Consider the following 12,904-nt stretch of genomic DNA (forward strand, 5'->3'; position numbering starts at 1 on the left):
ACTATTACAGACTTCCCAAAATTTATTCAATAACCCTGTATTACTTTTATATCCAGAAAAAAAAATAACCCAGCTTATTGGTATAGTAAATTAAATAAAATTATAATATACATTCCATTTTATCATCTGTTTTTTTGCACTTAGCAACACTTGTATTTTGTAATAAGCAAATAACTGATAAAAGCCACAAAGGAAGGGGGGAAGCTTTTAACTTAATATTGCTAAATATCATTTTTATTTTTATTATCTTTCTTATATTTCTTGCCTATAGTTACTTTTAAAATCTACCAAAATATGAAGACAAGTGACCAAAACATGTGTCCTCATTTCTGGTCATTTCTTTTGGTAGCACCCCAGCAGTCAGTGACTACTCTAGAATTGCCTTGGGTCCTAAACGGGGTCCATCTGTTACTGAAAAGGAGGTGCTGACGTGCATCCTTTGCCAAGAAGAACAAGAAGTGAAAATAGAAAATAATGCCATGGTATTATCTGCCTGTGTCCAGAAATCTACTGCCTTGACTCAGCACAGGGGAAAACCCATAGAACTCTCAGGAGGTATGTATTCTTTAATAAATATCCTTTTGTGCATTTCTTTTCATGCCTGTGTAATTAAAGAAAATAATATTTGAAAGACATTTGGAAGTAAGGTTATATATCTACCATACCGATATCATATTTAAGAAAGTAATAATAATCCAGGAATATCATCTAATATAAAATCAGTTTTTCTCCAACAGTTCTCAAAATGTCTTCAATTGTTAGACTTTTTTTTTCCACTCAGGATCCAAACACATTTCATGTGTTGCTTTGGTTATATTTCCTTTACTCCATTTTAATCTAGATTAGTCCCTCCTTTTTTTATGATAGTAGTTTTTTTGAAGAATTCAGGCCACTTGTTTTGTATAATGTATCACATTCTGAATTTATTTGATTGTTAAGTTGCCTCCTGATTAGAATCATGTTAAACATTTTCTTGGCAATAATGCTAATTAGATAATTTATTGCACTTGTTACATCAGGAGTTAGCTGCTTTAGCATCATTCTTATTTTAAAATACCCTTGGAATAGGCCAGACGTGGTGGCTCACGCCTGTAATCCCAGCACTTTGGGAGGCCGGTGTGGGTGGATCACTTGAGCTCAGGAGTTTGAGACCAGCCTAGGCAACATGGCGAAACCTCATCTCTACAAACATATTAGCCAGACATGGTTGCATGAGCCTGTGGTCCACAACAGGGTGAGACCCTATCTCAAAACAGACAAACAAAAAAAGCTCCTTAGAATAATAGTGATAATAAAGACTAGCATTTATTGAAAACTTAACATTGCCAGGCACTTGTTAAGTGCTTTATGTGTATTTACTTAATCTTTACAATAGCCCTATGAGTTAGTTATCACTATTGGTTCCATTTTATAGATGAAGGACCCGAGGCACAGAGAGGTCAAGTAACTTACCCATGGCCATGAGCTATAAGTGATGAAACCAGAATTTGAAATCCTCCATCTGTGCTTTTTTAAATGAGGTTATAATTCCCCTAAGTATCCCTTAAAATTATTATTTATCAAATTACTATTAAAATTAAAAAAGTAAATTATATTGGAAACATAGAAAATCACTTAAATAACCAAGATATTGCAGATTAAACCCAATATTCAAGGTTAAAAAATAAATCAAAGATAGAGTTATTAATCCATACTATGTTTAGAATCGTATCTGACAGGTTAGCTTTATGCTTTTCTCTTTTGTTACTATTACTTTTCTCTTTTTGTTACTATATATCCTCCTATTATGATATTGTGACACTTTGCTTGGACATTCCTAAGACAGTTTGTGATTAGACTTTAGACCTGATAACCTGTCTCTTTTTCCCTCCTTTTTATACCTTGTACCAGAAACCCTAGACCCACTTTTCATGGATCCAGACTTGGCATATGGAACTTATACAGGAAGCTGTGGTCATGTAATGCATGCAGTGTGCTGGCAGAAGTAAGTTGTCCTTCTGACATGTTCTTGAAAGAGAATAGGAACATTGAAGTTCACTCAAGGCCACAAAAAGGCATGTTTTCTCATGTCTTCTTTCCTTTCTTCTTATTTGAATGACTGAAACAGTTTTAATTACTACTTCTGTTTGCATGAATTATTATTATCAAAGTTGGAAAGTGGTGTGTAAAGTTACCAACTTTAGATTTTCACTGTTCCTTTGTGCTTGCTCTCCATAAACTAATCAGTTACTCTTCATCAGTATTCATGTAAAAAAAAAGTAATGATTGGCTGGGCGTGGTGGCTCACACCTGTAATCTCAGCACTTTGGGAGGCCGAGGTGGGAGGATCACCTGAGGTCAGGAGTTTGAGACCAGCCTGGCCAACATGGTAAAACCCTGTCTCTACTAAAAATACAAAAATTAGCTGAGTGTGGTGGCACATGCCTGTAATCCCAGCTAGTCAAGAGGCTGAGGCAGGAGAATCGCTTGAACCCAGGAGGTGGAGGTTCCAGTGAGCCGAGATTGCGCCATTGCACTCCAGCCTGGGAGACAAGAGTAGTCTCAAAAAAATTAACAAATACAACAAATAAATAATAAGTAATCTTTATAAAAATCTAATTTCCCTCAAAACATACTGCTGTGAAAAGTACCTTTGAAATAGAATAGGATGAATAGGACAAGAAGTTCTCGTTCTATCTCTGGAAAATACAAAAATTCAAAAATGTAATTCCTGAGAAATCTTTTGTGTAGAGTTTACCCATTTGGCATTAGATTACAATATATAATTTTTCCAAGATAGCCCTCACTACTTCAGTTCATCATTAGAAACTGAGGAAAGTAGTGTCCATGCTGTATCACCATGCTTTTGAGGCAAGAGATGAGTTATGATTCAATAAACTTATTTTAAATTTATATCTGCTCTGATGTATTTTCCAATTTATTCCCAAAATAATAGGCAACCTGTTTCTTCTGTGATTACAACTTGTGTGTTTTTGCATGTATGTTCTAAAGATGTTTATTGAGGCAAAAATTCTAGATTTTTAAAACTTGGATTAGAGCAAGTAGAGATACACATGTAGAGATGCATGTGTAGTTCTAAATGGGCCTGTGGCTTTGTAATTTTGCAGGTATTTTGAAGCTGTACAGCTGAGCTCTCAGCAGCGCATTCATGTGGACCTTTTTGACTTGGAAAGTGGAGAATATCTTTGCCCTCTTTGCAAATCTCTGTGCAATACTGTGATCCCCATTATTCCTTTGCAACCTCAAAAGATAAACAGGTAAATTTTATGTTTTGGTTAATTTTTAAAAAGTTGGCCAGGTGCAGTGGCCTGTGATCTCTGCACTTTGGGAGACCGAGGTGGGTGGATTGCCAGAGCTCAGGGGTTCGAGACCAGCCTGGGTAACACGGTAAAACCCTATCTCTACAAAAAATAATAATAAAAAAGTTAGCCAGGCATGGTGGCACATGCCTGTAGACGCAGTTACTTGAGGGGGCTGAGGTGGCAGACTCACTAGAGCCCAGGAGATTGAAGCTCCAGTGAGCCGAGATTGCGCCACTGCACTCCAGCCTGAGTGACAGAGCGAGACCCTGTCTCAAAAACAAATAGAAAGTTGTCTTTAGTTCTTTAATTTGTGCCTGTTTTTGTTAGATAACTGTTTTTTATTCTTTAAAGGGATTAATACTTTTTCATTTTATATCTTGTATTATACTTTTAAAATGTGATCAAAAGCCTAATTTTTTTGGACTTTCAGAGAACTATAATGTTTATTTACTCAAATCTATATATTGTGGTTATATTTTCCAGCAGCCATTAAAGCAATAGAACTCTGACCTCTGCCTTAGCACTCACAAAAGGAGAAAAGATGCAAAAAAAATTCATTCCTTTCATATGGCCCTTTGCCATCATTAGAGTTGCCAGTTGGAGTCTGATAGCTCTAATGATCTTTGTATTATTTTTAATTTCATTTTTCTGAAGATCCAAATGCTATAGCTCTAGAGATGTGGACAAATGTTAACTAAAAAAATTAAATAAAAACACTAGATTCATTTTATATATATAATATATATATATCATTTTATATATATCTCTTAAATTTTTATATTCTGATATATTTTATATACTGAGTTTTTAAATTTTTATATTCTTATCTGTAAATGGAATTTAACAGCAAATTATTAGTTTTTGTATGACAACTTGGAAATTTAATTACGTATTTCTATATTCTCACTGTTCTACACGAGGATGACAGTACTATAATATTTATATTATTTCAGTTGCTTTAAAATGCAATGAATTTGTAATGAGAAACCTAAATTCTGCTAAAGAAAATTGTTTTGTTGATAAAAATACCTTTATGTCCCCATAAAAGTTCAAAGGTGATAGGTTTGGCCAGAAGGGTCAATATAAAGAGTTGCTCTGGCGGGACGCCGTGGCTCACACCTGTAATCCCAGCACTTTGGGAGGCTGAGGTGGGCGAATCACGAGGTCAGGAGTTTGAGACCAGCCTGGCCAACATAGTGAAACCCGTCTCTACTAATATACAAAAAAATTAGTTGGGTGTGGTGGTGGGTGCCTATAATCCCAGCTACTTGGGAGGCTGAGCCAAGGAGAATCGCTTGAACCTGGGAGGCTGCAGTTATAGTGAGCCAAGATCTAGCCATTGCATTATAACCTGGGTGACAATGCGAGACTCTGTCTCAAAAAAAAAAAAAAAGATTTGCTCTAACCTTGGCTGGGCACAGTGCCTCACGCCTGTAATCCCAGCACTTTGAGAGGCTGAGGCAGGCAGATCACCTGAGATCAGGAGTTTGAGACCAGCCTGGCCAATATGGCAAAACCCCATCTGTACTAAAAATACAAAAATTAACCTGGCGTGGTGGCACATGCATGTAATCCCAGCTACTCGGGAGGCTGAGACATGATAATTGCTTGAACCCGGGAGGCGGAGGTTGCAGTGAGCCGATACCATGCCTTTGCACTCCAGCCTGGGCAACAGAGCGACACTCTGTGTCAAAAATAAATAAATAAATAAAGAGTTGTTCTGATCTCTACTATTCCATGTCATTGATAAACCTAAATTGAAATTGTCTTCTTCAACATATTTGGTAACATGAGAAAGAATTATCCTTGATTTGAGTAACTAATATATTTTAGGCATTCTACCAAGCAAATGCTGCATTATCTTATTTAATTCTCACAGTAGTCTAATGAAGTAGGTACTATTATTTCCATTTAAAGGAATCGAAGACTATGGATAGTTTTTATTTATCCCAAGACAGGTCTCACTCCTGACTCCAAAACCTTACCTAACTATACAGCAGAAGACAAAGATAAAGGAAATCATAATAAAGTGACTTTCCAACTTCTTGTACAAGCCTTTTTTTTGCACAGTGGCTCCCCCAAATAAGATTATTAAACTATGTAAATTGTTCTCTAACAGAATATTTAGCTACTTCTTTCCTTGATGTCTTTAAGGATCAGATGCTTCAGAGCAGTTCTTTCTAAATTCAGAAAACCGATCCTTACAACCAGTTCTCTTAGAACTCTGGCACACTTTTAATTTATAGTAACAATTCTGTTACTCAGGATCTGAAATACATGATTATACGTAACAGTTTTATTAGATACTTCAATTTACCCATATAATTGATTATATTTGCCTTTTTTGGATTTTAGAAAATCAGCATGAATATAATCTAAGATAGTAAAGATAAAAGCATATAAAAACTGTCAAAACTAAGATTTTGATTAAAAATTTATAATATAAACTTACCAAAAAATTTAAAACTAATAAACTGGTGTCTGTAAAGAAAATTGATTATAATCAGTCATAGTATATTTCCATTTTTTGAGAACAAAAAAAATTTCTTAGGTCAAATTTGTGCCCAGATACATAAATTTTGGCACAGTTCATTATATATTTTACCTTTGCTCAAGACTATTATTTCAATAAAAAGATTCCTATTTTACAGTCTTTAATAACACTGTCTCTGGTCCTTCTTGGTTTTTTTTTTTTTTTAGATAGGATCTCACTATGTGCTGGAGTACAGTGGTGTGATCTCACTCAGCTCATTGCAGCCTCAACCTTCTTGGGCTCAGATGATCCTTCCACCTCAGCCTCCCGAGTAGCTGGGACCACAGGCGTGTGCCACCCACACCCCACTAATTTTTGTATTTTTTGTAGAGACAGAATTTCACTACATTTCCCAGGCTGGTGTCTAACTCCTGAGCTCAAGTGACCCACTCACCTCAGCCTCTCAAAGTGCTGGACTGCAGGCCTGAGCCGCCACTGCGCCCAGCCCTTCTTTGTTCTTAATAACAGTCTGTCTCAAGTCCCTTTCCTTATGTCCATTTTAGGAAGGAGAGACTGGCAATAAAAAAATAAGGCAAAATGTTGAGTAGTGGGAAATACTATGAGAAAGCTAAAGCAGTAAGTTAAAGGGCTGAAGACAGACTGGGGCATGAGGCTATTTATAGACAGAGTTATCAGGGAGCTCTTCTCTGAGATGGTGACATTTGAACAGAGACCTGAATAAAGTGAGGAATAATCACTGCTTTTCTCTGGGAGAAGAAAATTCTAAGCACAGGCCGTATCAAGAGCAAAGGCTTGGCTGGGTGGTGGCTCATGCCTATAATCCCAGCACTTTAGGAGGCCAAGGCGGGCGGATCATGAAGTCAAGAGATCGAGACCAGCCTGGCCAACGTGGCGAAACCCAGTCCCTACTAAAAATACAAAAATTAGCTGGGCGTGGTGGCAGGCACCTGTAATCCCAGCAACTCAGGAGTCTGAGGCAGGAGAGTCGCTTGAACCCAGGAGGCAGAGGTTGCAGTGAGCCAAGATTGTGCCACTGCACTCCAACCTGGCGACAGAGCGAGACTCCATCTCATAAAAAAAAAAAAAAAAAAAAAAAAGCAAAGGCTCAAGTTTGGAACCCCATCGTCATGTTTGAGGCACAGCAAGAAGGCAGCATGGAATGGAGCAAGTAAAGATCAGATCATAAAAGGGATTATGAGCAAAGATTAGAAGTTGTAATGATCCTGTTTACAATTTTAGAAAATTCTTCTAGCTGCTGTATGCAGAATTTATACTTACAATGAAACACAAGAGTAGAAGCAGGAAGAACAATTAGGAGTCTATTTAAGTAATCCAAGTGAGGGCTGATGTGACTTGGATTGGGGGTAGTAAGGGTAGAGGTAGGTAGGAGTGATCAACTTGGGATATATTTAAAAGATAAAACCTGCAAGGTTGATTAATAGATCAGAATGTGGGGTGTGAGGAAATCAGAGAAATCAATGACAACACCTAGTTTTTGACTGGAGCAACTAGAATGGTGATTCCATTTACTGACATTTACTACCTGTGGGTGACTGGCATGTGGGTGGTGACTTATTTCTTGTAAGTTTAAAATTTTCTTCCCCTTCCAAAAAGCTACATTTTTAGACATGTTTCTGTGACCTAGGAAATTAATCTGGAGGAACTTAACTTTTTTATACGACCATTTATCCAAGGAAATAATACAAATTCAGGTTTTCCATTTGACTTTGTACCCATGGTTGTAATAATTTTTAAATATCATTTTTCAGTGAGAATGCAGATGCTCTTGCTCAACTTTTGACCCTGGCACAATGGATACAGACTGTTCTGGCCAGAATATCAGGTTATAATATAAGACATGCTAAAGGTTTGCTTACATTTATTTTATATTAACTATGTGAAGATGGTGTCAGAATCTTTATTTTTTTAAATAATTAATGTGCTAAAATATGGTTTGCAAGTACAAATTTCTTGAATATCAGGAAATAGAAGTTTTTGAAGCTAAGAGTAAGTTTGGCTTAAATTGCTTTATTAAATTTAATCGTTTTTCATACTAGGAGACAATACAGACAGTGATTAAACTATCAAGTCCATCTATCTGATTATTCCAAGCTGTTGGACTGCGTAGATGTAAATCTTCGATCCAAGATTCATCTAAATCACTAAGATCCACTTACTGATTATGTAATCTTGGGCAAGTTACTTAAGCTCTGTGTGCCTCAACTTCTTATTTGCAAATTGGGGATAATAATATTATAATAGTACCTATTTTATTGGTTGAAAGATTAGTAGAGTTATTATATGTAAAGTAGAATAGTCCATGGTACCTAGTAAGTGCTACATGTTAGCCATTACTATTACTAATACTATTAATATGTGGTTAGTAATGTTTGTAATAACAAAAACATTTTAAAACTGTCATTTACATATTCTTTACAGTTGTGAGACAGGTATGGCTATTAATAGAGATGTGCTTAAAAGGATAAAAATGGGAATTTTTAAAATACAGTGAGGAAAAGTTGTCTTTTGTTTAGGCCAATGGTCCCCAACCTTTTTGGCAGCAGGGACTGGTTTTGTGGAAGACAATTTTTCCACGGATGAGGGGGATGGTTTTGGGATGATTCAAGTGCCTTACATTTATTGTGCATTTTATTTCTATTATTATTACATTGTCATATATAATGAAATAATTATATAACTCACCATAATGTAGAATCAGTGGGAGCCCTAAGCTTGTTTTCCTGCAACTAGCTGGTCCCATCTGGGAGTCATGGGAGACAGTAACAGATGGTCAGTCATTAGATTCTCATAAGGAGTGGGCAACCTAGTTCCCTCACATGGGCAGTTCATAGTTAGAGTTTGTGCACCTACGAGAATCTAATGTGGCTGCTGATCTGACAGGAGGCAGAGCTCACGCAACAATGCGAGTGATGGGAAGCAGCTGTAAATTCTGATGCAGCTTTGCTCACCTGCTGCTCACCTCCTGCTGTGCGGCCCATTCCCAGGGTTCCCAACAGGCCATAGACTGGTACTCGTCCATGGCCCCGGGGTTGAGGACCCCTGGTTTAGGCAGTGAAATCAATAGGGTGAAGACAAAGTCCAGTATTTTAAAAATTATCTTCTCATCCCCTCTTTGGATCTGAAATTGATGAAAACTATACCTAGAAAATATTCCAGAGTATTTCTAGGTATTCTACTCAAAATATTGATGTCTTATTTCTACATTTCATACCTTTCTGTATTTATCCACATTTTCCCTGATTATTTTACCCTCTGTTATGCTTAGTTATGTCCTTTCAGTTACATACTTTTAAGGAAAATAAAGGATGCATTCAAAAGCTACAAAGGAAAAAATAGGGTGATGGTTTTATTTCTTATCACCATAGTCTAAGTTACAAAGGTTTTTTGTTTGTTTTGTATGTGGGGGGGTTTGTTGTTGTTGTTGTTTGTTTGTTTGTTTGTTTGTTTAGACAGGTCTCACTCATCACCCAGGCTGGAGTACAGCTCGCTGCAGCTTCAACTCCTGGGCACAAGTGATCCTCCTACCTCAGCCTCCCACATAGCTGGAACCACAGGCTTATACCACCACACCCAGGCTAATTTTTAAATTTTTTGTAGAGACAGGGTCTCGCTATGTTGCCCAGGCTGGTCTCAAACTCCTGGACTCAAGCAGTCCTCCTACCTCAGCCTCCCAAAGTACCAGGATTACAGGCATGAGCCAGTGTGCCCAGCCTAAGTTATCAAGTATTTATTAGGTGTTTACTCATGTATTCAGCACTATACAAAGTTTTATGTTCCCTGCCTTGTTGACCTCATATGTGTGCATGTTATGCAGTTAAGAATGATACAAGAGGAAATAGCATTAACAGCCCGATTTTATAGTATAAAACAGTAGGACTCATGAAATTTTTAAGAAGGAATTGATCAGTAGGGGCTGAAGTAGTAAGAGAAGATGTCATGGAGAAAATTAAATTTGATTTGACCTTGTATAAAATTTGGATGTGTGGTAGGGATAAAGGAGAACCCAGGTAGAAAACAGAAATGTTTTTAGGGAATTATGAGCATGTTTCAGAGACATTGAAAAAGCCTGGCCTACCTTAGTTGAAGAGTACACAGTGGGGAATAGTGGAGAATATGGGGCAGTTGTGGAGGTTTATAAGAATTTGAACTTGGTCATTTAGAAACACAGAATGATGGAAGACAACAGTCAGCAATGAATAAGTCTGGCAACATCCAGTTTCCCCTCCTCCTTCATTTTATAACAAAACCTTTTCCACAAGTGGTGCTAATGAGATAACAATCTGTTAGGTGGAAACTCTTCTAACAAAAGACCTTATATTTGTTAAGAAGTGATTTTTGGCATGTACTTGCTACTTTGCTGCTTGTTTTAAGCACCGAGAAGCAATTCAGTACAAGAGATTCTTCTTAATTTTTATAGTAATTTAAAATGACTTTGACATATATGAGTTTAGATTCTTTTTATTAAAAAAATTGTAGATTCACATGTTGGTTATACATCCTGAGTTTTAGGTCTCAAAAATTCAGTCTTAAGTCAGTTTTTATTGTTACTTTGGCCTCTAAATGTTTAATTGGAGGTCTCAAACATGGCATTAAGTAGAAAGATCACGTTATTAGCAGTAGGACCTCTGTGACCGTCTAAAGAAGTCTAAGAGTGATTAGGCCGGGCACGGTGGTTCACGCCTGTGATCCCAGCACTTTGGGAGGCCCAGGTGGGCGGATCACGAGGTCAGGAGATCGAGACCATCCTGGCTAACACGGTGAAACCCTGTCTGTACTAAAAAATACAAAAAATTAGCCAGGCGTGGTGGTGGGCGCCTGTGGTCCCAGCTCAGGAGGCTGAGGCAGGAGAATGGCATGAACCCGGGAGGCAGAGCTTGCAGTGAGCCGAGATCCCACCAGTGCACTCCAGCCTGGGCGACAGAGTGAGACTCAGAGCGAGACTCTGTCTCAACAACAACAACAAAAAAGAAGTGTTAGAGTGATTAGTATCTTTTAAGCATATTCACTAATTTACTTAGAAGCCTATATTTTTAAGGGAAGAAAATACTGAACATAATCTAAGGAAAAACTATTGAAATAAAGAACTTTAAAAAAGAAATCATGGAATGATTAAAATTTTTGAGCAAGTGACTAGCATTTATTCTGGTAGCTTTTTAGTGTGGGAGTGGTGCCGCAGATAGATTGGAAGAGTGAGGAGATAACTCAAGAAGATTAATCAGGAATCAGTTGCACTGGTCCTACCATGAGATGGTAAGAAGTGGTGGTATTAATAGTAAGCATTGACAAGTTTGCTCTGAATGCTTATTGAATGACTAATTGTTTGGGGGAAAGAAACAACCAAAAGATTGTAAAGGAAGGATTACAGAGAATGTGTAAGCCTTTTATCTATATTGCCTAGTATATTGGGGAGGTTAGGAGAAAAGACAGATAATAAATTCAGTTTCTATTTATTTTCATGCTGTGTTGTTTTGGTACATAAGTAGAATTAAACAAAAACGTAGTGATAGTGGGAGATTTTACCAGATCTTTCTAAGACTATGGCTGGTCAAGTCATCCAAAAATAAATAAGGACTTAGAGAATTTTTAAAATTAAGCTTGATTTAGTAATATATTCTACAGGAGTTTGTTCCTATTGGAAAATACATTTTTATCAAATGCCCATGGAATTTTTTTTTTTTTTTTTTTTTTGAGACAGCATCTTGCTGTGTTGCCCAGGCTGATCTTGAACTCCTGACCTCAAGTGATCTTCCCACCGTGGCTTCCCGAAGTGTTTGGATTATAGGTGTGAGCCACTGTGCCCACCTGTCCATGGATTATTAATGACAGATTGGTTAATAAATTAGGCCATGTAAGAATCTCAATAGTTTTCAAAAAGGGAAATTATGTAGGACACTTACACTATCCACAATGCAATAAAATAATACTTAACAAAAAAGAGCTCAAAAACCTAACAAATTAGGAATTTTTAAATACTATTCCATGTAACTGTTGAATGCAAGGAAAAAGCTAAAGAGAGATGGAGAAATTAGTGACTATTTAGCAATTAACAACAAGAACAACACAGATCAAAATCCATGGAATATGGCCAAAACCATACTTAGAAGACAGCTCATAGCCCAAAAGAGACAATGCTCAGATTGAGTTTATTCTAACAGTGCCTTGATGGAAACTTCTTAAAAGAATAGGTTAAAGATGAAAACTAATATGATCATTATAGCCTTTTATTTATTTCTTTATTTTTGAGATGGAGTCTCGCTCTGACCCCCAGACTGGAGTGCAGTGGTGAGATCTTGGCTCACTGCAACCACCGCCTCCCAGGTTTAAGCAATTCTCGTACCTCAGCCTCCTGAGTAGCTGAAATGACAGTCGCCTGCCACCAACACCTGGCTGGTCATTATAACTTGTAAAAAGACATTTCAAACCAGGTGCGGTGGCTCACGCTTGAAATCGCAGCACTTTGGGAGGCCGAGGCAGGCAGATCTCTTGAGGCGAGGCCAGGAGTTCGAGACCAGTCCGGCCAACATGGTGAAACCCTGTCTCTACTAAAAATACAAAAATTACCCAGGTGTGGTGGCGCGTGCCTGTAATCCCAGCTACTCAGATGGTTGAGGCAGGAGAATCTGAGGCATGAACCTGGGAGGTGGAGGTTGCAGTAAGCCGAGATTGCACCACTGTACTCTAGCCTGGGCGATACAGCGAGACTCTGTCCTTAAAAAAAAAAAAAAAAAGACATTTCATAAAACCCAATATCTAATTCCTCATACTTTCACAGGATACGAAAAACCACAACAGCTCAAGTCTCTGAAAAGTAAAATAGCAGGCAGATGGGAACTAAAGTCAAAATTTAAGAATTATCAGTACATTTAGTGAGTTTCCTGAGGCTTTTTCCTCCTTTATTTCCCAACTTTCACCCAAGAACAGCTGAGTTCTAGAACTGTACAACAAGCATGAATAACAAAAATCCATGAGAAATGCCATCTCTTTCTGGTCAGAGGATCAGGAAAAGAAGCCCTTCATAGCCAGAATATAAAAGGAGTGTGTTTATTTTATTTTTCCTCTGGCCTTCTCCCAAGGCCAGCCTCAGGCA

At 37.6% G+C, this 12,904-nt stretch overlaps 1 protein-coding gene across 2 annotated transcripts in view; it reads left to right on the forward strand.

Moving 5' to 3' along the window:
- LOC111529161 (E3 ubiquitin-protein ligase UBR1) overlaps nucleotides 1–12,904 on the forward strand; it is a 158,966-nt gene that overhangs the window by 96,441 nt on the left and 49,621 nt on the right. For both annotated transcript variants that reach the window (XM_023196014.2, XM_026447834.1), the window contains exons 30-33: nucleotides 350–555; nucleotides 1,891–1,984; nucleotides 3,108–3,257; nucleotides 7,566–7,663. In XM_023196014.2, the coding sequence (XP_023051782.2) occupies nucleotides 350–555; nucleotides 1,891–1,984; nucleotides 3,108–3,257; nucleotides 7,566–7,663 (548 nt within the window). The remainder of the gene's footprint in view (nucleotides 1–349; nucleotides 556–1,890; nucleotides 1,985–3,107; nucleotides 3,258–7,565; nucleotides 7,664–12,904) is intronic.

This window comes from Piliocolobus tephrosceles, unplaced genomic scaffold (assembly GCF_002776525.5).
Source record: "Piliocolobus tephrosceles isolate RC106 unplaced genomic scaffold, ASM277652v3 unscaffolded_108, whole genome shotgun sequence".
Classification (NCBI taxonomy): domain Eukaryota; kingdom Metazoa; phylum Chordata; class Mammalia; order Primates; family Cercopithecidae; genus Piliocolobus; species Piliocolobus tephrosceles.